General features: G+C 40.0%; 2 protein-coding genes across 3 annotated transcripts in view; both read left to right on the plus strand.

Annotated features, from left to right (window-relative positions):
- Positions 1 to 710: 710 nt before the first annotated feature.
- Positions 711 to 9,572, plus strand: LOC139608994 (uncharacterized protein DKFZp434B061-like). Its single transcript, XM_071463177.1, has 12 exons — positions 711 to 876; positions 2,644 to 3,987; positions 4,123 to 4,245; positions 4,939 to 5,048; positions 5,368 to 5,423; positions 5,577 to 5,743; positions 6,585 to 6,713; positions 6,854 to 6,899; positions 6,987 to 7,024; positions 7,424 to 7,511; positions 7,828 to 8,086; positions 8,320 to 9,572. The coding sequence occupies exons 1-12, from the start codon at positions 822 to 824 to the stop codon at positions 8,509 to 8,511; spliced, it is 2,607 nt and encodes an 868-aa protein (XP_071319278.1). The 5' UTR covers positions 711 to 821; the 3' UTR covers positions 8,512 to 9,572.
- Positions 9,573 to 11,252: 1,680 nt separating this feature from the next.
- Positions 11,253 to 23,734, plus strand: part of lrp2b (low density lipoprotein receptor-related protein 2b) — a 39,395-nt gene continuing 26,913 nt past the window's right edge. The window contains exons 1-25 of one of the 2 annotated variants that reach the window (XM_071463138.1): positions 11,253 to 11,630; positions 12,628 to 12,738; positions 12,856 to 12,978; positions 13,520 to 13,636; positions 13,805 to 13,915; positions 14,499 to 14,615; positions 14,730 to 14,846; positions 14,973 to 15,116; positions 15,944 to 16,060; positions 16,374 to 16,502; positions 16,720 to 16,889; positions 17,106 to 17,329; positions 17,739 to 17,945; positions 18,063 to 18,265; positions 18,389 to 18,529; positions 18,982 to 19,191; positions 19,387 to 19,579; positions 20,030 to 20,155; positions 20,280 to 20,410; positions 20,899 to 21,036; positions 21,322 to 21,600; positions 21,702 to 21,941; positions 22,047 to 22,169; positions 22,289 to 22,405; positions 22,697 to 23,074. In XM_071463138.1, the coding sequence (XP_071319239.1) occupies positions 11,564 to 11,630; positions 12,628 to 12,738; positions 12,856 to 12,978; positions 13,520 to 13,636; positions 13,805 to 13,915; positions 14,499 to 14,615; positions 14,730 to 14,846; positions 14,973 to 15,116; positions 15,944 to 16,060; positions 16,374 to 16,502; positions 16,720 to 16,889; positions 17,106 to 17,329; positions 17,739 to 17,945; positions 18,063 to 18,265; positions 18,389 to 18,529; positions 18,982 to 19,191; positions 19,387 to 19,579; positions 20,030 to 20,155; positions 20,280 to 20,410; positions 20,899 to 21,036; positions 21,322 to 21,600; positions 21,702 to 21,941; positions 22,047 to 22,169; positions 22,289 to 22,405; positions 22,697 to 23,074 (4,033 nt within the window). In that variant the 5' untranslated portion in view covers positions 11,253 to 11,563. The remainder of the gene's footprint in view (positions 11,631 to 12,627; positions 12,739 to 12,855; positions 12,979 to 13,519; positions 13,637 to 13,804; positions 13,916 to 14,498; positions 14,616 to 14,729; positions 14,847 to 14,972; positions 15,117 to 15,943; positions 16,061 to 16,373; positions 16,503 to 16,719; positions 16,890 to 17,105; positions 17,330 to 17,738; positions 17,946 to 18,062; positions 18,266 to 18,388; positions 18,530 to 18,981; positions 19,192 to 19,386; positions 19,580 to 20,029; positions 20,156 to 20,279; positions 20,411 to 20,898; positions 21,037 to 21,321; positions 21,601 to 21,701; positions 21,942 to 22,046; positions 22,170 to 22,288; positions 22,406 to 22,696; positions 23,075 to 23,734) is intronic. The other variant, XM_071463137.1, reaches the window with a different exon arrangement.

A 23,734-nucleotide genomic window follows, 5' to 3' on the forward strand; every position in this document is an offset into this window, starting at 1 on the left:
GAAGTTGTCAATATTTTTCTGCATTTAAAGGTCAAATTATTAATCTATGAATCCCAAAAATGATCACATTAATTGATCGTGAAAATAATCATGAGTTGCAGCCTTTAGCTAAGCTTGTTTACCTTAAAATAAATCAATTGCAGTAAATGCAACACTTTTCATGTAGCACAACATTTCAACACACAACACTGAAAAACTTATTTCTGTTCAAAATCAATCCAAAACCTGTCTTGAGCGGCCACTGCAGCCATGTTGAGTTTGAGGTTGGCTGACAAAAAATGATTTTAGCATTGTCACATGCCCCCTGTGTAATCTTAAGAGCGCTCCTAAAGATTCAGTTAAGTAGTTGCTGAGACTATTTCACACTGTGCTCCCAAGAGATCTTCTGTCAAACAAGCACCATGGCCAACTCTTCTTTTTTTTTTTTGGATTTTGTGTAGATGAAATTTGCCCAAAGTCTTTGTTTCTGGAGCCTATAGTCATCTCTGTCTTTGCCTTGACTTTCTATAGCTTTCATTTCTGTGAAACACTTCCCGGCCATTAAAAAAAAAACCCAAAGTGACAGAGACAGATATACGTCACTGATGATTGATAAATAGATATATGGCGTGGAGACGTGGAAAGTGGGTCGCTGAGTCTTCTTTTCTGTGTACTTTAGCAGACAGTCCTGCCCCCCGGAGGAGTGGCTAATGATTAAAACTGCCAGACACCTGAGCCCTCATCAGTTAAGGTTTTAGGGCACTAAAGCCTCTTCCACTCATAACTCTCACTGGCTTTTTTTCCTTTCTTGTAGTGAAGTTTTATCCTCAAGTTCTTTTCCAATGGCTGGGAAATTCAAACTCCTGTCTTTCCTTTGGCTTGTTGTAGCCTGTCTTGGTAAGTTTTATGTGTGTGTGTGTGTGTGTGTGTGTGTTTCTATGTATATATCAACTTTAAACATTTAAAAAAACTTTGTAAATTGTTAGACTGATAGATGGGGTAGCTTAGATGATCCTACGTTCAATTATCAGGTATTTGAGGCAGTATAATAAGAAATCCACACATAGCTAATGTTTTAGAAAGTTTTTAATAATATAGTTACTATAAAGGTGATTTTATCACATGGCTCACTCAATGCTGAGCCAGTGATACCCTTGATAGTTGGATATGCTAATCTACGAATTAAGACAGACTGCTTGGATAAATGTCTCCTTGCTGCAATCTTCTCTCACACAATCAAAGTAATTGGAATTAGTTCTCAATTTATTTGTTTCTCAAAAGATGAAACCTAGCCATTGTTGTCATAATTTTTTTGCCTGTTGAAACAAAATAGTTCCTTTAATGACTAGTGTATCCAGTCTCTCAAACTTGTTTTCAGCTTCTTTCTTTTCTTTTCTTTTTTTTTTTGTTACCTTATTCTTTCCAAATTCAAAATCCAAATATACATTTATGTATGAATCAACAGGTAGAATAAAAGCACAATTTGCATAATTGCTTCAACCACAGCTTTAAAGCCTTTTTTTTTTCTTTTTGTCTGAATTGGTTTGGTGCTAATGCAAGCAAATGTAAATATTTGACTAGTGTGTTGATGCAGACAATCTGACCTTACTTTATGACCCTGTTGTTACCCTACCTTCCTTTAGAAAGCTATTCCAGTCAAGGAAGTATCCAGATTGACACCAGATCCTCTAGTCTGGTTATTGCTTAAAATGTTTAAAACCTAAATGAGCTTCAAGTGAGCTTTAAAGGGCATATGTAGACCTGCTTTTTTTAGTTTTTGGGGTTCATATGAAGTAACATAATTACAGTGAAAAACCTTACGTGGTGTCGGTGTTGTATCTTGGTCAAATCTGTATATATAAAAAGGAAATACATATAACAATGTGAATTGAATTTCACATTATGCCTTTGTGTTGACTTGCGTTCATTTAGCTCTTCCATATACATTTTATATATTAATCAAAAAATCCCTTATTCTCAGTTTGAATGTGATTCATCTTTGTTTTGACACTTACTAATAAACATCTTCTGAATTTGAGACTGAGACTTTCCTGAGAGCCTTGATTTCTTCTGTTCATACCGCAGTACAAATGTGTCTTGGATATTGTTTATAGACTGCAAACAGTTAATCTAATCTAATAACCTAATTATTATGATGGCAACTTTAATAACAACCACTGAAAAAAAGAGTGGATTGGTTATTCTTCTGTTTCAGGTTGTGACAAAAGAAAACTTGTGATAACCCCAATTCCTTTTACACAGTGAAGACCTGGATTTCAGGTTCTCGGTATAAAATATGGTGCTGCCACTCTCATTGCTCTCATTAGTACGTTTTATCTTCAGGTAAAGGAGAATCTCTGCCCGTAAAACCCATAAATCATGCTGTTGTATCATAAAGCTGTATATCACGGCATATCATTTGATCATGACATGACTGATATTGACTTTTGTTAATAATTTGATGGAGATAAGGCTACATTATCAAGCAAGTTGCATTTGAAAAAGTCACCCTCATATTTTAAGAGCAATACGTCCTTATCTTTTCCTCCTGTATCTCATGGTTAATCTTGCCAGATCTGGGGGCCTGTTAAATAGATAAGATAGATGTTTTAGTAGAGTTGATTTTCTTGTTGTCTAATTTGATTATGCCTGTTTCATCCACAGTGCTGGAACCTTCAGATGGTGCAGACACAACAACGAAACCTCCAACACCTACAACAACAACTTCGGCTAGTACAACCACAATGACAACACCTACAACAACAAGTTCGGCTAGTACACCCACAACGGCGGCCCCTACGACAACAGCTCCGGCCGGCACACCCACAACGGCGGCCCCTACGACAACAGCTCCGGCCGGCACACCCACAACGGCGGCCCCTACGACAACAGCTCCGGCCGGCACACCCACAACGGCGGCACCTACGACAACAGCTCCGGCCGGCACACCCACAACGGCGGCACCTACGACAACAGCTCCGGCCGGCACACCCACAACGGCGGCACCTACGACAACAGCTCCGGCCGGCACACCCACAACGGCGGCCCCTACGACAACAGCTCCGGCCGGCACACCCACAACGGCGGCACCTACGACAACAGCTCCGGCCGGCACACCCACAACGGCGGCCCCTACGACAACAGCTCCGGCCGGCACACCCACAACGGCGGCCCCTACGACAACAGCTCCGGCCGGCACACCCACAACGGCGGCCGCTACGACAACAGCTCCGGCCGGCACACCCACAACGGCGGCCCCTACGACAACAGCTCCGGCCGGCACACCCACAACGGCGGCACCTACGACAACAGCTCCGGCCGGCACACCCACAACGGCGGCACCTACGACAACAGCTCCGGCCGGCACACCCACAACGGCGGCACCTACGACAACAGCTCCGGCCGGCACACCCACAACGGCGGCCCCTACGACAACAGCTCCGGCCGGCACACCCACAACGGCGGCCCCTACGACAACAGCTCCGGCCGGCACACCCACAACGGCGGCCCCTACGACAACAGCTCCGGCCGGCACACCCACAACGGCGGCACCTACGACAACAGCTCCGGCCGGCACACCCACAACGGCGGCACCTACGACAACAGCTCCGGCCGGCACACCCACAACGGCGGCACCTACGACAACAGCTCCGGCCGGCACACCCACAACGGCGGCACCTACGACAACAGCTCCGGCCGGCACACCCACAACGGCGGCCCCTACGACAACAGCTCCGGCCGGCACACCCACAACGGCGGCCCCTACGACAACAGCTCCGGCCGGCACACCCACAACGGCGGCCCCTACGACAACAGCTCCGGCCGGCACAACCCCAACGGCGGCACCTACGACAACAGCTCCGGCCGGCTCAACCCCAACGGCGGCACCTACGACAACAGCTCCGGCCGGCTCAACCGCAACGGCGGCCCCTACGACAACAGCTCCGGCCGGCTCAACCGCAACAGCGGCCCCTACGACAACAACAACACCAGTTCCTACAAGGCCAGGTAATTCCACCAGTTTCCATTTGTATTTTCCTCTGTATCCTAGAGTTCAATGGTTTTAGGTGATCACCTACTGCTGCAAATGCTTATACTGGCGTATATATATGTGTGTGTGTGTGTTTTCCATGAACTTTACAGCTCCTTGTGATCTAAACCCATGTGGCCAAGGGAGCACCTGTGAGGCTCGTGCCGGCAAATCCTTTGTATGCTTGTGCTTGCCTGGTGATAACTACAATTATGACACAAAAAGTTGTGAGAATGGTAAGTATTTGGATGGGTACCACCATTATGACACTGTAAATTCACGAGAAAGTGACTGAATGAAAACTTATCATAATAGCAAGGTTTAGCCTATCTGTATATCTGAAGTAGTATATGGTCATTTAAAATTATAATCACATGTAGAAGAACAGCATTTCATTAATCATCTCACAAAATATGTTAAATTTCAGTTCCACTGAGAGTTGACAGGGTCAATACAGCTATGTGTCTGGTAAATATAAACCTGAAGCCAGGATGGTTAGCTTAGCTTAGCATAAAGACAAATAAATTGCTCAAGTGGTTCTGTCCAGTGAAAACAATCTGCATTAGTACTCCTAAGTTAACTAATTTGTTATATAAAGAACAATAGTAGTAACAATACATTATGTTATTTTTGGGTGTTATGTCCAGGACATCTTGGACTGGGGGTTGTTTTTGGCAGTGACTTCCTTAAGTCTTGTCATTACAGCGTGGTTTGCCCCTGGTTTCCATTCTTAATGCTAAGCTAACTGTTTGCTGGCTGTAGCTTCGTATTTAATAGAAAGATTTGAGAAAGGGATCAATGTTTTCATCTAACTCTTGGCAAGAAAGCAAATAGGCATATTTCCCAAATTGTGGAATTGTTCTTTTTGATGAATAGTTTACACAGGAAAGTATGTAATTCTTTCTTAAGATGATGTTTTGCTATTTCAGCCAAAGTTTTCCCTGGACAACTAACCCTACCTGGTTTAACCTATGATGACAAAATGGAAAATAAGACATCAATAGAATTTAAAAAAACTACACAAATCATTGTTGAAACGGTAAGTAGTCTGTTAGCCCCTCTCTTTTATCTGGTTTTGTTGACATTTTTATAAAAGCTAGGCTTGGGATACAAGGCATTCTCGTTGCTTGCATGTTTTTCAATACCCCTTATGAACTTAGCTTGGAGTAATAGTCTACATATATTTGTCCATGATTTCCACATATTTCATTTATTTTCAAGTCAATTTCAAACCAACAGCTGACTGTGGCTATCAAAGCAGAATCATCTCAGAAATGAAAATGATGTAAAAAGGCTGTTCATTCCCAGTGAGACAATTACCTAAACAATTTTTTTTTTTTTTTTTTCCCACAATACAGCTGAACGATATTTACAATGAAAGTGGTTACTCTAATTCTACAGTGCTAGAACTCAAGTAAGTCTCAGAACAACAGTGGTGTTTATTATCCCTTTGTCTGTCTATCTAGGACCACACTTCTAAAGTACACTTCTAAAGTACAATTACAGGATATTGCACTTAATGATTGCAGAATATAATTATCAGTAAGTGTGATTTTTGTCCATATAGGCCAATTCAAAAGAGCAATGCTGGGCCAAGATCAGACAGCGTGGTCATTGCAACTGTAGAGATCATCTTCAACGCAAACTCTGAAATCACAACACAGGTGGTTGGAGACAGGCTTACTCAAGCCGCTAACTGTGAAGACTGTCTACTGAAAGGAGCTACTTTCAATGGTACGTTTATTACCCAAATCTATATATGTCCATTCTGTATCTAATTTGGTATTGAGATTTACATAATAATAATCAAACAAGACAAATCTGTTTGCAGGTAGAACAACAAACACAAATATCTACTTGTATTTTGTCCCATTAAACAATTAATTGTATTATTTTATTTATTTATATTTTTTGCAGATTTCACAGTTGCAGCTGTGAAATATAGAGCTATCTGTGTATGCTTTAAGAAGTACACTCTCTTTAGAGGTTTTTGGCTGAGTGATCAGTTCATTTATTGTGAAATCAAAATGTTCTCTGTGTTTCTCCTGGATGGTGCTGTTCAGTATGCTTGCTTCACTAACCAATAGTTACACAATGATGTGTATGTACTGTACATACTGTATTTTTTTTTCTGTTCTGCAACTACTTTGCAATTGTTTAGCATCAATTGCAGACAACTAGAGTTTTCACCAAGTATAGTATGTTTAGGAAATACAAAATAAATTTCATGAAATTTTAGGGTATATACCAATTTCCCCATATATACAATTATTTGTTTGGCTATTGAATAATACACAGTATGGAATAAGCATTTCGATTTGGATAATGATAGAAGCCTATTATTATTTAACATATTGTATGATAAATCATTAGGCTGCACACTTTTGTGTACAGGGTATCACTCAGCCATTGACTTATTGACTAATGTCTCACTGATAATATTATATCAGCATACAGCACATTTCAATCTGCATTTCATATCATATTGTTTTTTAGTTTGGTGAATTTATTGTGCTACTGTAATACTTGAGTTACATTTACTTATGCTATCTTTTTGTATTTCCTTCCTTTAAAGCCACAGACCTGTGCAGTCAGAGTCCCTGTGACAAGACTACTGCAAACTGCTCATCAGCAAATGGATCGTATAACTGTGCCTGTAACACCAACTACATTAAGACGGACTTCAGTAGCAGAATATGCATTGGTAAGGGCATTTAGTGAGCAAGAGAGAGATAAAGTGTGTGTGTGTGTGTGTGTGTGTGTGTGTGTGTGTGTGTGTTATCTGATGAACCTTACTTTAACAAAACTACAAACTACTTCAATGTTTTATTTTTATTTTTGCAGCTTGTCCCAGTGGGAAAAGAACACTGGATTCTCTCACATGTGTCAAGTAAGTGCTTAAATGTAAAAGTAAGTGCTTAAATGCCCCTGCAGTCGAAATGAAAATAGGAAATGAACAATTCTTCTTTTCTTTCAGTTGTCCATTTGGTTATTCCGGTTTCAACTGCACTGAATGTAAGTATACAGTATGTGTTTGTTAGTGAAGGCAAAAAACAACAACAACAAAAAATTACATAATGACAACCGTTGAAAAACATAAACATAAACATAAACATAAGATGCCATTATTAAAAAAAAAAAAGATCCAAAATTGTCGACAACACACATAATAATTATGAGCTATCAATTAACAACAACAACAAAAACAACAACAATAATAATAATAATAATACTTTATTTATACACCACTTTTCAAAACAAAATTGCAAAATGTTTTATATAGTTAAGCCAGGATTAAAACATGACACGCCTTCAGTTAGTAGGTTCTTTTTTAAGAGAAAATGTGATAGGAAAGATGTTATTTTAATGTGGCATTGTTATTAACGTCCTTGTCATTGTGTTGTGTTTTGTTAGCATGGCAGCTGGCGCTGGTAATCGTTGCCTCTGTGCTCGGGGGACTGCTGCTCATCGCACTCATTCTTCTGCCTGTGCTGGCACTCAAGTGAGATTCTTATCTGTTCCGTCACCAACCCTCAATCATTCATTACTGACTCTACCGTGTCTGTGCCATGTTCCTCTCTCACTCACGTTACACATTAACCTTTATTTAAGCAGGTACATTAACTATGAAGCTTTTTTATTGTGACAGCGTAGTCTGGTGTTTCACTGTAAATCTTTAACTTTATTTTAGATGCAAAAAAACATTTTGTGAATAATTTGACTTGAAGAAAATCCAAATTCTAAATATGGACTATAATACACTAATGTTGTAGCAACAACAATAAACATTAATATATACTTTTCTTTTGTCTTGTTAGACCCCCAAAGAAGCGCTCTAAGAAGAACAAGAATGCAGACATGGGGAATTATGTCACTCACTCTCCTGTCAAAGCACCATTGGTTAACAGCAGCTTGCCCAACAGCCAGGCACCCTCACTTAATGGGTTGGGCACTGGCAGTGCTGCGGTGCCTAGAATCCCACGGGCCACAACCACCAGCAGCTGGGACAGCAGGACCAACCTGGAGATGTCTCGAAGCAGCAGCCGGCAAAACCTGACCCCTGTAGGCAGGAACTCGGTGAGCATGCCTCTGTGTTTTTGATTTACAAAGAGGAGCAATGTGGGAAGGCAGTAGGGGTAAACTGAAGAAGTATAACAGTTAAAAGCAATTTCCTTAAAGAGCTATAGTTCATTGAAAAGAGAGAGTCAAAGATAATGAAAACATTCAGCAGGGTCAAAAAAGAGGAAAACCAGGCATAAACATGCTTGTTTTACAATTCACTTATAAAGAATTTTCTCTTTTCATAATAGCGACTCCATGAAGACCAGGATAGCATGAACCCATACACTCAGTCTCGACCTCAGAGCAGCCTCTACGCTCAGGCACGACCTCAGAGCAACCCATATGCCCAGAATCGACCTCAGGTCAACCCGTATGCTCAGAACCAGGGCCAGACCAACCCTTACTACTTGCACGACGATGGAAGACGCTCGAACTACTAAGGAACCACAAAGGTTTATTCTACAGCAGTGTTTCTCAAACTTTTTTAGACCAAGAACCACTTAACTGTTAAAATAAAACTCATGGACCACCTAACTCCCCAAACATCCACAAAACCAATAGGGCCTACTACTTTAATAGTATTGTGTTCAATTAGTGTGTTTAAAACATGACATTTGAACAGATTTACTCTTTAAGATACCACTCTTTGAGAATTACCCAGATCAAAAACTTGTTGAAGTTTTGTTGGAAACACCTTGTAATTCTTGTTTTTTCCCCCACATCCACAATGGTTGTATAGACCTATGCAATGGCTGAAGAAATGTAGAGTACTTAATTATTGTACTGTAGGGCAGTTATGTCCTCTCACCCCATCAACCTGTATAGTCTGAAGTCTATTCTGACCAATTATAAGTTGTTATAAATCATTCCTGTCTTTCCATGACTAATCTTTGTTAATGTTTGGGGGATACACTTTGGGTCTTTTCAAAGATTCCTGAATATTTTTATTGTCAATCAGTTAAAATATCACTTACTAAACAATATAAATGTTAAAAGGCCTTGAACGGGAGCTTGTGTGATGCTAATGCTAACATTTCTCTCGTCTATGAATTTACAAGAATTTGTTTTGCATGTAAAATGTTTGAGGTTTGTGGTGAGTCTAACTCTATGTTAAACACGTATTTTTGTGAATGAGATGAGTTTGTTTTGTTCTAATAGAACTTGATTCTTCCTCCAAATCAGGGCCTGTTAGTTTCCTCTGCATATTTGAGTATAATTTGTGTAAAATGTTTTCTACAGTGAAATTGATGTTATGTTTTGTATAACTGAGAGTATATTTTGTTTATGGTTAAACTCTTTCATGACTGATTGATACCAAGCTAACATTCAGCATGGATAGCAATATAAAATATAGCAATATTTAGAAATATTTAACCATGTAATGTATTGTATTACTTTTCCTTTTTCTCACAATATATCATATGATATTTAATTTCTTATTACCATAAAATGTGTACATACACTGAGCCATATGTTAAAATAAAGGACTTTCCACTTCTGATTCTTTTTCATGGATTCTTTCACTGAAGAAAACAAAAACTGAGAAGGCAGGTAGGTGAGTTATGTTCAGTTTTGTGCATTAGATGTTTGACTTACAATTAGGTTTATGTTCATGTCATGATCAAAACATGTCAATCCTGAGACTGGATAAATATGATTTAGACACATAGTAATGCATTAAGGCAAATGCAATAATTTAAACTATCTTTGTGACATTTTTTTGGTACTACCACTGGAGGGAGCCAAAGTTAAAATGACGGAAACACTTTGAAAAGAGTTACTGTATGGAAGAGATGGACGACAGGGTTGACACAATACACAGCATTACGGTTTGTAGGATTTATCCTTTGAAGGAGCTATTTGTAAGTTAAGCTTTTGCTACATAGCCAATGTTAGCATTAAAAGCTCTTTACTTAGCAGTTTAGAAGAAAGGTTGAGAGCTCAGGACCAAACTTCATTCCTTTACTCTCCAAGAGTATCTATGATATATAATATAATTTGTAATCTACAAATGGTATGTGTCTGTTTTAAAAACATTGTAACAAATGTAATTTGTCATTAATGTGCAACAACAGATAACCAGTTGCCAGCTGCACAGCAGGTGTATCAACCTGGAAAATATGATTTTAAGCTGCAGTGACTGGAAACATGGTTGTAAGGAGCAGATCATCTGTGGTGCAATAAGAAAACATCTGATTTGTTTTGAAGCGCTGATGTGCTCCTTGTCAGAGCAGATGGTCCACATAGTATTAAGCTGTAACTGTAGCTTCTCTGCAGTTTTCTTTCACTGAGGATAAATGTGACAGAAATAAAACTTTTCAACAGGCCTTTCACTCATCCAGCATTTGCTACAGGTAGATATTCATAAAGCTTTAGCTTTATTTGTGCTGGAAGAACAGCAACCACTTGGTTTTTGCTGAAAAGCAATATTCCTCTGTGCTATAAACCAATTAAGCAATATTGGTGTTGCAAGGCCACACACAATAAAATGCAATAAAGAAGCCAGTAGAAGCTGCCAGTCATCACTTCAACTGATGACTATAAATATGACAGAGTCTCAGTAATGTGGCACTGATTTAATGATGAAATGCTACACACACCTCTTGTAATGCTATTCTTTTTATTGTTCTGCTTAAAAGTATGTAGACATATTGAAACCTTTGCATTTGTGTGAATAAAATTAAGTGATTATAAAGATACCCAAAAATATCTATGCCATATTTATATGAAAAAATATAATCAATGCACAATGAAATAAGTACCTGTACAGTACAACAAAATACTAAAGTACTGCTATGGACTACCACTACTAAGGTAGTATCAATTGTAGTTCATTGCAGGGATATTTATTTCGATATTGTAATTGGTTGTAAATCATTACATCAGTCATCACATACACAGCCATTATACCATATACTTGTTGTATAGAACATATAACACTCTACATGTGCTAGTTGCTTTTATAAGTTCTTTATAGAAGGTGAAGAACTGAACTAGAATTAGACCTGAAAAGAAAAACTCAGCCACAGAAGTTATCATTATTATTATTATTATTATTTGGTTATTAAGTAAATACAGTAAGTCATTTGTGCTAAAATATTCTGATATCATTTGTGGATGCATAAAAATTAAAAAAAAGGCACTATATAGTCTTTATTACCCCTGGTTTCAACTACAGACTTCCTTCCACACAATTACACAAAAATGAGTCTTTAATTTTTCTTGCTGATGTAGACAACATACCAACAGGTAAAAGTTAATCTTAGATGAAGTTTATGTAAAGGAGCAAGCCATAAAAAGCTGTATTACTCCGTGTCACATTATTGGTCTGCTGGTTGCTCCGGGTCATACATCTCAATCCCAAAGGCACAGTCTCCCTCCAGCTCATTTGGCTTAACAGTGTCTCAGTGCAGATTTAGCATGAGTGTACACACTTTGTCAGACTAACACCTGAATACAAGAGAACTGAAGAGGAAGGCTGAGAATTAAATCATGGCCTTTAGAGGTCTTCATCTTCTGTCTTTTCTACTGCTGTTTCAAGGAATTCAACTTGCTCAAGGTATGTGTATACTCTTGATTTCCAAACAATACATTTTGTAGTAGCTGATCTGTCTACACTAATGGTCATGCATATAATGGAAGAAGAAGAAGCATTCTGGAGAATGATTATTGATAATTAGTGAGATTTTGGCGTTTGTGCATCATCACAGTGGGATTTTGACCAAAATGTGTTTAAATGGATTCAGTCTTTGATCAAACACATTGATTTTTTTTAGCTGCACAGAAATGTTTCAGAGATTCACACTTAAAATAAATGAGTAGTTTACAAATACTGTGAGAAAAGTGTCACAAAAAAAGTGAATCCTCAATTATTGACAATTCCAGCTGTTTTTGACTTAATTTTTACATTGAAACAAAAACACTGACATGTGCTGTTGAAATACTGTACAATGAGTGAAGTATATAAAAAAAATAGTATAAAGTTTATTTTAAACTGTATTGACATTTTGAAGGAAATCCTGAAGTAATGTCAATGTTGTTTAACATTATTTGGTAGCCAATAAAAAGTTTTATGTAGCTACAAAAAAATTACAGTAAAATAAATGACCAATTTTGACTTTTTGGCAGGGTTTCAGTCCACACAAAGATTTGACTGCATTTCACTGGAACGTTATGGATGCACATACGATACAAAGTACACATCTGTGCGCTGATTCACACATCATCATCATCATGACACACAAATGATTGGCTGCATGGGTCAAGGTCATGAGATGGACTGTTCATTCATGGTGAAGAATTAACTACCATTTAAAAGCCAAATCACATGTTTTTAGGTGCTCTTGCTGTCATAAACGTGGTAACTCATTTGTCAAGGAAACAGTAAAATACACTTTCTTTTCACTTAAGTGACGATCACTGAAAGTACTTTAAACCATGTTAAATGTGCAAATGACCTTTCTTACTAGGACATTTACATGACCAGACCAAATAACAGCCATAAAAAGATGAACGATGATAGATGTTTCTTGTGTTTTTGCGTGTTTTTTCTGCAGGAAGCTGTAGCAGTGGTGAGTTTCAGTGCACCAGTGGACAATGCATAAACATAGCCTGGAGGTGTGACGGAACTAAAGATTGCACAGATGACTCGGATGAGCTGAACTGTCGTAAGTATTACAACCAGTGACTGAAAACACAGATAGCACCAAGCAAAGCCATTATAAGACCCCAGTGTGTGAGTTATTTATATGTAAACTCTTCACTTGTTCTGTTCTCTGTGGCAGCACCGCCAACCTGCACCTCACAGGAATTTAAGTGTGTGACAAGTGGTGAATGCATTTCCCTGGGGTTTGTCTGTGATGGGGAGGAGGACTGCGTCGACGGCTCAGATGAACAAAGAACCTGTGGTACGCAGACTGATTGTTTCAGTGCTGTTGTTAAGGATGAAAAGCTGAAATTATGTGGCTGTCTTCTTCGAGATGGTGTTGACTGTTAACACACCTTGTGCTGAGATTTTTGAAAAACTCATATAACGTGTTCTGAAAATGAACTCAGGGTTCAGAGAGAGTGTATGAGCATGTTATTCAGAAGCTGAGGTATCATCACAGAAAACACAAAGGTGCCTGCTCATGTGCAGTAATGAAGAGTAGAACCACTAGGTGGCTACATTATCTCAGTATAATGCTTAAGCCTTTCAACTTGCATTGAGTTCAAATGAAACAATACATGTTCGTGAACCTTATGCCAAAATCTGAATCTAATTCTAATGAACAAAGTAAACAACTGTCTCAAACTCAATGACATATCTCCTTTTAATTATTTAGGAGAAAACAATGGCAATTATACTATCAACAAAGAGTAGTCGTCTTGCACTGAAGTTGAGAATCTACCCTTTTGTCATTGTATATTCCCAATTACAAATCTAATTCGCCTGCTTAATTGGTTCAGGGGGACGGACCTGCAGCTCAGACCAGTTCACGTGCCAGGAGGGCCAGTGTATCCCCGGCGATTACAGATGTGACCACGTGAAGGACTGCGTGGACAACTCAGACGAGAACAACTGCGGTAAGACTTTTACATCTACTGGGAACTGAACATGCTGTACTTTACAGTCCAGAAATCATCACACTGATGCAGAATGTCAGATATTTTTTACTTGAAGGTTGTTTGTTTAAGTGGAACAATTTTACTGGCATTAAAGTGAGTTTGTGTTTTGTTTTTTGTTTTTTACAGACTATCCACATTGCACTGAGAAGACATGTGCTAACGGGGCCTGTTATAAGAACTCTCAGCACTGCAATGGGCTACAGGACTGCAGAGATGGCTCTGATGAGTTCAACTGCAGTGAGTAGATGAGACGCACAGGATTCCTCAGTTTGTCACTGGCATTTGTGGTTTTGGAGACACTGTAAACAATATTTTCTGTCGGATAAACTGAAGAAAAATAATCCGTGCTGCATTACTTTTCCCTCTAAATGTAAATATTACAGCAAAAACATAATATAATAAATTAATTTACTATTAGGCTAATTGAGCTTAAGTTATATGCATTCTTTCATACATTTACAGTCTTTGTTGTTATTTATTGCACACGGCTTCTAATTATGTAGTGATAATAATGTGTTATTAACTCTGTAAGTTTTGTTTCATTTCTTTTATTTGTGGTTAAGGTAAGCCAAGCTATTCATTGTTTTTATGATGGCAGGAATATTGCAGGTAAAGGCACTAAAGCCTCAACATTTCTGCCTCTGGTTCTTACATACATACATTTTTAATGATGCAGGAATTGAAGCTTGTTCTGCTGTTGCACAGGTAGAGGCTGTTTCAGTTTAGCTAGTTAGAAGCTGTTGGATTCCCAGTGGGGTCTCAATAGTAAAGTAAGAGTGTTTGACCTTTTGTAAATGCTGTCACTGTGTTTTATTTTCAGCCACACAGCACTGTCCCATCCACCAGTATCAGTGTGCAAATGGCTTCTGTATTCCTCATTCCTTTGTATGCGACCACTGGGATGACTGTGGGGACAACAGTGATGAACAAGGCTGTGGTAAGGATGACACGGGCTTGATCACACAAGAGTTTTAACAGAGGTGCAACTTGCAGTTTAGAGGAAGATGGGTAAAACCTGAATAAATGTGAGTCCTGTCTCTTTATTCATTAGCGTACCAGAGCTGTAGCGGCAATGAGTTCACATGTTCCAGTGGTCGTTGTATTCCTCAACACTGGGTGTGTGACAAGTTCAACGACTGTGGGGACTACAGTGATGAAAAAGGATGTGGTGAGAAAACTTGTTCTTCAAACACAAAACATTTTCTTTTTCTTTTCTTTATTTATTTGCATCATTCAAAAAGTAGCTATTTTTTAAATTCATAATAAAATAACAAGTGTTTCTTGGGTTTTTTAGATAGTAACTCTCGAGACTGTTACCCCGGTGAGTGGGGATGCCCGGGCTCGACAGTGTGCATACCAGTGGGCAAAGTGTGTGACGACAAACCTGACTGTCCTGGAGGAACAGATGAGACCAACTCCACCGCACAGAAAACCTGCAGTAAGTCACACCAATGTACTTTTTTTTTTTTTTTACATGGGTTGAAGAAATCTACACGTATAAGTTCCACACTGGACCTCACAAAAACCTGCAGTAATGCTGATGTGTGTGTTTAAATTTCACTTCATGCCTGCAGTGGAAATAGCCTGATCTGAATAAACAAACTGAACTGAACACAAGTGAACTGATGAAATGTTGCATAAGTGAGAGATCTGGTCAAATGTAGGATGCCATGCACTTTGCAGCACTTTCATAGGGCTATAAATGTAGGCGCAAGGGTTTTACACGTCATAGCGTATCATACTCATAAACATTTCTCGGAAGTCAGCTACCTTTCGCCTTCCTTATCGCTGCCCTCATGCAAGAGCCTGACCGAAGATATTGGCCGAATTTATCAGCTGACATTGCTGGTCAGGCGGAATCAAGTGGTGTCGTCACGGTAACCTGCCAACTAGTTTGTGAAATGTATTGCTGAAAAGTTAATGAACAATGACCCCATCCTTTTCTCTTTCTATAACTGTAATGTAACCCTGACAACCATCATATCACTCACATATATATATATATATATATATATATATATATATACATGTGCTGTGTACAGTATAATATATATGTATTGGTCAGGCTCTACACACCTGTTTTAACGTGACCTTTTTTCTCTGGTACTTTTCAGTTGATGATTGCTGTAAATGCTGGTCACGATTCTGATAATAAAGTTCTGGCAGAGAGGCTGCCGAGATGATGATGATGATCACGATTAAGAAACCTTAAATGACCTGACCGAGCTTTGACTTGGATTTTGGTTTATTCAATTTTTCACACAGGCCTGAATCAGTGCTCCACCTTGAGCTGTGAGTTCCTCTGCCACCCGTCCCCAGAAGGAGGAGCTTGCTACTGCCCTGATGGTTTCATTGTAGCCAATGACAGTCGTTCCTGTGTGGGTGAGTGCCATATATCATATAATCTACATTTGATGCGACGGTGATAGTAGGGGATTCTCAGGTACTGACAGCATACACAGTTTTGGAAAAGCTTCTTAAACATTCGATTTGTTCTAAGGCTCGAACTGATAAGAAGAGAAAAGCTCTGGTCAAATGGTTTCAGGTTTTTTCATTTTAGCGTTTACCATAAGTCAGCCTTGAATGGCTTATTTTTACTGATTTAATTTCATGGTACTCTGGTTGCAAATTACTGGTATTTATTCTCACCCTAATGCCTAAAACATATAAAATGGCTACTTGTTTTATTGCCCAGACTATAATGACTGTCAGATCTGGGGGATCTGTGACCAGCTGTGTGAAGATCGTCCTGGGACACACCACTGTAGCTGTGCTGATGGATACTTCTTGGAGCAGGGTCACGTGTGCAAAGCCAATGTGTCAGGTACAGCGAGTCACATCAGTAGCTTTATACAATACGAACGTGTAACTACAAACTGTGGGCTGTTCATCATGGCATAGGAGACACTACCTGCAATCTCTGATCTCTGACACATAATGATACAAAAACCTAAATGTAATATGCACATTTCTTACAATTATATCAGATATGTGAGGTAACTATAAATTCACTGCTAAGGTCTGGTATTTGTGTTTTCCAGCTGGATTGCCGCAGCTCATTTTCACAAACGGGGGTGAGGTGATGATGGCAGATATACACGGACGTTTTGTCAGAACTTTGGTGCCGTCCCAGGGCAAAGGATACGCTGTTGGGGTGGCCTACCACTGGCACAGTGAAACAGTCTTCTGGAGTGATACATATACCAAGAAGGTCAGTCTGGATCATTGTCTGGTGACAGGTTTCTTCCTCCTTTACTTTTGTCATAGCTTCTTTATATCATTGCAAAACACAAGGTACTTGTCTATCAGAACTTGATCACTATACATGGATCAACCACATTAAAACCAGTTGCTGGTTCTCAAGGTAGTAGGTAGTAGTTGAGTTGGGGAGAAACACCCATCTCAAACCCTTACTCTCTTTTCCCAGGTATATTCTGCCAACTATAATGGGGGCAACATTAAGGAGGTTCTGACTGCTGCAGTCCAAAGTGTCCAGAACCTCGCTGTGGACTGGATCAACTTCAAACTCTATGTGTTAGAAGCTATCGTGGAGCGCATTGACATGTGCGACTTCGATGGAGGGAATCGCGTCACACTGGTAGCCGAAAACCTGCATACACCACATGGCCTCGCCCTGGACCCTACAGTGGGGTGAGTTTAAATGCTTTGGTCTTTGAAGCTGCTGAGAACGGCACGCATGTTGAAAATCGTATAAGCCATCATTACATGGGCTGCATGTTAATACATCTGACTTTAATGCTATGTAATATTTTATATCATTTATGTAAGTATTAGTAGTGGAATTAATATTAGTATTCTTTTCTTGGTATTTTCAACTTCTAAGTCATTAGTGCAGGGTGATGTTTACATGTTGCCATCAGCTAAAGCCAATTTATGATCAAATACAAAATAAATCAGAGGCAACTTTACAAGGTTTTAAATTAGTCCTGTTAAAGAACTCTATTATTCTGTTATTTCAAGAGGTCTGACCTCCACTTCACATCATTTAGCTTGTACTGTAAAGCATCCATTCAGGTCTAATTTGTTTGTTTGTTTGCAGCTATATGTTCTTCACAGACATGGGCATTTCCAGTGAGAAAATGAAGCTCGAACGTGCCTTCATGGACGGCAGTAATCGCTTCGAGCTGGTGAGGAACAGACTCGGCACTCCAACAGGAATTACCCTTGATATTGTCAATCAGAGGGTCTACTGGTCTGACAGCCACTTTGACACTGTGGAGACTGTCACCTACAATGGTTTGGACAGGTAAAGGTTGCACTGAAAATGTTGTCAGTCACTGAAGATTTCTCCCTTGAAGGAAACACTGATGCATCCACGTCGTGCTCTCTTTGATGGCCATTCTGTGGTGTCACTCTTTCCCAGGAAAATAGTCCTGAATGGTGGAACCCAAGCTCCGCATCCCTTTGGAATTGCTGTGTTTGAAAATCATGTATTCTTCACTGACTGGACCAAGATGGGTCTAGTGAGAGCAAACCGGTTCAACGGCAGCAACCCAGCACTCCTCTATCGTACCGCAAAGAGACCGGGCCATGTTGTAGTCTCACATGCTGTCATGCAACCTGTCGGTAAGGAAGTGCGCCTCTAACCATCCTCCATTGTAAAAAAGTGTCTTTTTGTTTAACACTCCAAGATGTCTCATTCATAATGTGTACAAAGTAATACTACACTGAGCTGATTCTGTCTTACAGTGATGAACCCTTGTGGCAGACACAACGGTGGCTGTCAGCACATTTGTGTCTTGAGTCACCGCACCGACAATGACGGTCTGGGCTTCCGCTGCAAGTGTCGCCATGGTTACGACCTGCAGCCTGACCGCCAGACCTGCTTTAGTGAGTTTCATTTGACCTGATTGGCTGAAATGACCTGATTTTTACATCTGAGATGTTACTAAAATTATATTTTACGTGTTCTGTTTCTGAATACTCTGACAATTCAATCAAACAATCAAATTTATAATATTTTTTCCACATTATATAAATTACTATTTTATTGTATTTCATTTAAGATTTTAAACTGTTTCCTAATCAAGGTTAAACAATGATATCTGGTGTTGTGTAGACAATTTAACCTACAAATTAAGTTATGCATAAGTAGTTTTTAACAAAACATTTTCAAATAAATAATGTAAATTTGCATTATATTTAAGCTATAATATGCATTATCATAACATATATTTCCTTCTTAACCACTTACTTACAACGAACATGCAGGAATTTATGATTACATTGCTTAGGGAGTCTCATTACCCGTGAGTAACCACGGCCACTCACTCTTTGAACAGAGGTGAAGGACTTCTTGTTGATGGCCACCTCTCTTGGGGTACGGGGAATCCCACTGAACTTGTCCCTCCAGGAGGACATCACCCTGCCCCTCACAGGGCTTGGAACTTCCTTCTCTGGCTCTGCTGTTGAGTTTGACGGCAACGAAGAGGCCATTTTCTACAACGACAGGTCCAGAGGCCTTGTCTACAAGTCAAACCTCAACGGCACCGGTGAGTTTTTTTTTAATTACATTTGTGTAATGAAGCACAAATACTGAAAAAAATGGCTCCTGTTGTACAAAATGATTTCTTACCTGAATTTGTTACACATAGGATATAATACCCTTACGTTTTGTCTTTTCAAAACTCTGTTCAAACTGCTTTGTGTCACACCTCACTATATTGAGTTCCTTTATGTGCTCTCAGTCCAGCAGATTTTGACAGGCTACAGAGTGGGGACAATTGATGCCATGGCTTACGACTGGACCTCCAAGGTGTTGTTTTGGACCACAAGCACGTACAGGTTGGTGGCGGCCTTCAGAGTCACAGACAAATCCAGACGAGACATTGTGACTGGACTGAGAAACCCAAAGGGAATTGCAGTGCATCCTAGTGCCGGGTGAGTGCTCACATGTATCAAGGATGTTTATACTAGAGTGTAACTGGGACAGCGAATGAATTACATGTTACAGCACAGTCACTGGCGTACAACCTTTGAACTTAAATATCACAGTGTATTAATGTAAGTGCAGACATACCTTTCTACATGAATAGTATTTTTATGATTAGCTGGAAAACCTCTTTTTTTTCTTTACTCCAGTTCAATAATTATTGAAATTATTGAAATTGCTCTGTTTATTTAAATCGCTTGTTCTCTACTATGTCACTGAAAAATACTGAAAAGGTAATTATTTAATGTCAGTTGAATGCACAGTTGAATATATTCAGGCTTCATGATGATTTTATAATCCATTAAATGACATCAAGATTAAAAGTGATTCCATTATATTTGATGTGGACTGACAATAAACACATCTGTTCTCTCGTGTTTCTAATCAAATGTCGACAGCTACTTGTTCTGGTCTGACTGGTACCGTCCAGCGGTCATCATGAGAGGCTTCACTGATGGCAGCAATGCTGTTCCTCTGGTCAACACAACACTGGGATGGCCATATGGGCTCTCTGTGGACTATATGTAAGCATAGTGATGAGCTGCAGCATTATTAATGGATTTCTGCGAACAATTCAAGGGATAAAATATGAGAATGTTTTATCCCTTCATATTCACCAATGAATTGCTTGTGATGGGCCTCTGACAGGATGGACAGGCTGTACTGGGTGGATTCCCTCTTGGACCAGATTGGTCACATCGGCATTGAAGGCCTTGACAGAGAGACATTTACCAACATCGGCCAGATCACTCAGCCCTACTCTTTGACCATTTATTCAGGTGGGTTTCTTAGCTTTCCATCATGACTCCCACTTATTGAAGTGCACAATTCACGCATGCACAATTTTCAATTTATATACGATATATAATTCAGGTTTATCTGCAGCTTTCATGCAATAAACTTGTAAAACAGAACTGAACTTTCTTATTTGAGAGAATATTTGCATTCAGACAAAAACAGTGGTGAACAGAGGGTTACTAAATTAATCTAGTGCCACGATATCATTATATCCCATCTATAAACTTTCCTTTCTACCACATGGAAATTCATGCATAGTGCCTTTATTCCTGTACCGACTAGTAAAAGTTACTTAATTAATTCTGAGTACAACCTTTCTTTGGGAAAATTTCAATTCTACTGCCCTCTGTTTATGTAGTCAAAATTTTTCAGGTTTAAAATGACTTTATAGTAATTATTATACATTCATGTGCACATTGTGGATTCGTTTATACTACCTTAACCATAACTCTCTATTTTTGTCATGTAGACTACCTGTATGTGTCCGATACACGGACCAGAGGAATATTCGAGATGAGAAAGAGGGATGGAGGAGGAAACATTATGATCAGACAAGGAGTCACCGGCATCATGAACGTTAAGGCCTACACAGCTGATCTTCACAGCAGTAAGTTCACACAGAGGAAGCAAATAGAGTCTGCAAAATGTTGAACACTCCAGTCCTACAGTGACTGATGTAGAGAAGTAAGTAAAGGCAATTTGGATAACTGTGTATATGTACGGGACCAATGGGATTTGACTTTCAGCAGACTAGAAGAGAATGATATCCATATTGTGTTCTCAAATCAGAATAAACACCGACTGCAGGGCCAGGGCGATAGTTGAGCAATGACTCAGCCAGAGATGATAATCTCTAAACCCACTGTCTGCCTCTTCATCATCCTCCCAACAGCCTTCACCAGCCGGTGCAATATGGTGCCCAACGGGCAGTGCAGCCACTTCTGTTTCCCGACTCCCTCCTACAGTCGAGTGTGTGGCTGTCCGTATGGCATGAAACTTCAGGCCAATCAGAGGGACTGCGTCAAGGATGATTCTGTTATCCCACCTGACAACATCTGTGGTGACAACGCCTTTGAGTGTGATGAAGGACGTTGTAGGCCCAACTCCTACCGCTGTGATGGGATTTTTGATTGCATAGATAAGACAGATGAGGCCAACTGCACAGATACAGGTAAATGTATAAAGTATGTGTGTATTTGTGGAGTAATGGAAGGAAATAATTTAGCAAACAATTGTTTTAATCCAACTGCCTGCCTCATATGTCTCTACCAGGAGCAACCTGCTCGCCATGGGCGTTCACCTGCAGCAACAAGCACTGCATCCTGTCCAGCTGGCGCTGTGATGGCATGGACGACTGCGGCGACGGTTCTGATGAAATGAACTGCCCCACTCGTGTTCCTACCACCTGTGCAGCTACCTACTTTACCTGCGATAACAACAGGTGTATTTCTAAAACATGGCTGTGTGACGGTGACAATGACTGTGGTGACGGCTCTGACGAACACAACTGCAGTAAGTTTGGGGCTGTCAGTCTATGATCTGATTGTACTTCATGTAATGCTGCACATACAGATATTATCTTATAAACGTACTGGAAAAAACTGCCCTATCTGTCAGATTCAACCATCACCACATGCCCCCCTGCCTACTTCCTGTGTCCCGACCACCGCTGTATCCACAACTCCTACGTCTGTGATGGAGACCAGGACTGCCTGGATGGATCTGATGAGAAGAACTGTGGTGGGAATTACTGTCACTTTACTGTTTACTGTACAGAACACCTCCTTACTGAGCCAAATACATTCATTTTGGGGTTATGAAATAAGATGTCTATGCTTATTTTTCTTCTTCACTTTAAGAGTTTTCCTGTTCCTCCTATGAGTTTGCCTGCGCCAGCGGGGACCAGTGTGTCAGTTCAAGATATCAGTGTGATGGAGTGTTTGACTGCAGGGATCATTCTGACGAACGAGACTGTCGTAAGCTGGCAACACTGACATAAGCGAGATGTTAAAAAATTAATTATGCGAATAGTGTTAATTAGCAATGTAATTGGATTGATTGCCCCACTTCTGTCTGTCAGGTTTATTAATAATAATACATTTTATTTTCATTTTATTGTTGGCCTTGTGACAAATATGTCAATGACAATGCTAATTCATACATATTACACCTCTATCTCAGTGCCCAGTGTTTCAGTTTTCTGTCGGTGAGCTACTAAGCTAAGCCACTGCAGTCTAGTCATGTTTAAATATGTGTTGCCCCTACAGCCACTCGAGGTCCAGGCCTCTGCCACGATGACGAATTCCAGTGCCAGACCGATGGTTTCTGCATACCAGACGAGTGGGAGTGTGACGGCCATCCAGACTGTGAGGATGGGTCTGATGAGCACAACTCCTGCCCTCCTGCCACCTGCAGACCCAACTACTTCCAGTGTGCCAACAAGATGTGCATCCCAACAAGCTGGTTATGTGATGGTGACAACGACTGCCGGGACATGAGTGATGAACAGAACTGCCCCACCCCTCCATTTACTTGTCCATCTGGACAGTGGCAGTGCCCCACTGACCAGGTGTGCATCGACCTGGACAAGGTGTGCAACGGCCAGAGGGACTGCCCCAATGGAGCAGATGAGTCACCAATCTGCAGTGAGTTTTAGAAATATCACCTCTTCCATTATACTATGTGTGTCTGGTACTTAGTCTGCCCTCAATGATATAAAAGGGCTAGACAAAATAAGTGAAACACCTGTCAGTAAAGTGCAATACAGCTGTTCAGCGACACCACAAACTGCACCCTTTAAAACCATTAACTTGGATCAACACTTCTCTAAAACAGTTAACAACAACGACATTATAAACTTCATGAAGGTAGAATTGATTCTTGGACTATTGTGTTAAACTGAATTAGTTTTAGCTTCAGTACCTATAAATTGGAAACTCAGTGAAGGGGTAGGACTAAAAGACAAGCGACAACTGAAATCTGAGTGGCCAACCCACCCTACCGCTCAGTCAGAACGTGATAGATAGCAGGCTTGGACCCGGAGCCTCTGTATGAAGTGAATTTCTAACATTTCTTGTTTTCAAGTCCACAAAGAGACACAAACCACCACATATAGACATGAAACAACGACAGAGAGAAGTAAAACATGATCCAAAATGGAACATAAAACAACTGAAAAGAGATGCAAAATGAGTACAAGGAGACAAATAACCAAATGCAAAACAAACACCAAAAAAACTTCAACCAATGTGATTCCATCTTTAGTTGTCTTTCTGCTTCTCTGTCTTTGTGTCCTGCTGCTGTTT

The sequence above is a fragment of the Trachinotus anak genome, unplaced genomic scaffold, assembly GCF_046630095.1.
Source record: "Trachinotus anak isolate AG129_WGS33_773 ecotype Australia unplaced genomic scaffold, CSIRO_AGI_Tana_v1 ptg000025l, whole genome shotgun sequence".
Classification (NCBI taxonomy): domain Eukaryota; kingdom Metazoa; phylum Chordata; class Actinopteri; order Carangiformes; family Carangidae; genus Trachinotus; species Trachinotus anak.

What these genes read in the sequence shown, in the direction of transcription:
- LOC139608994 (XM_071463177.1), top strand. Translation starts at nt 822, where the DNA reads ATGGCTGGGAAATTCAAACTCCTGTCTTTCCTTTGGCTTGTTGTAGCC. An exon ending in TCTACAGTGCTAGAACTCAA is followed by an intron (nt 5,424 to 5,576) that starts GTAAGTCTCAGA and finishes TTGTCCATATAG; the next exon opens with GCCAATTCAAAAGAGCAATG. An exon ending in CTGCCTGTGCTGGCACTCAA is followed by an intron (nt 7,512 to 7,827) that starts GTGAGATTCTTA and finishes TTGTCTTGTTAG; the next exon opens with ACCCCCAAAGAAGCGCTCTA.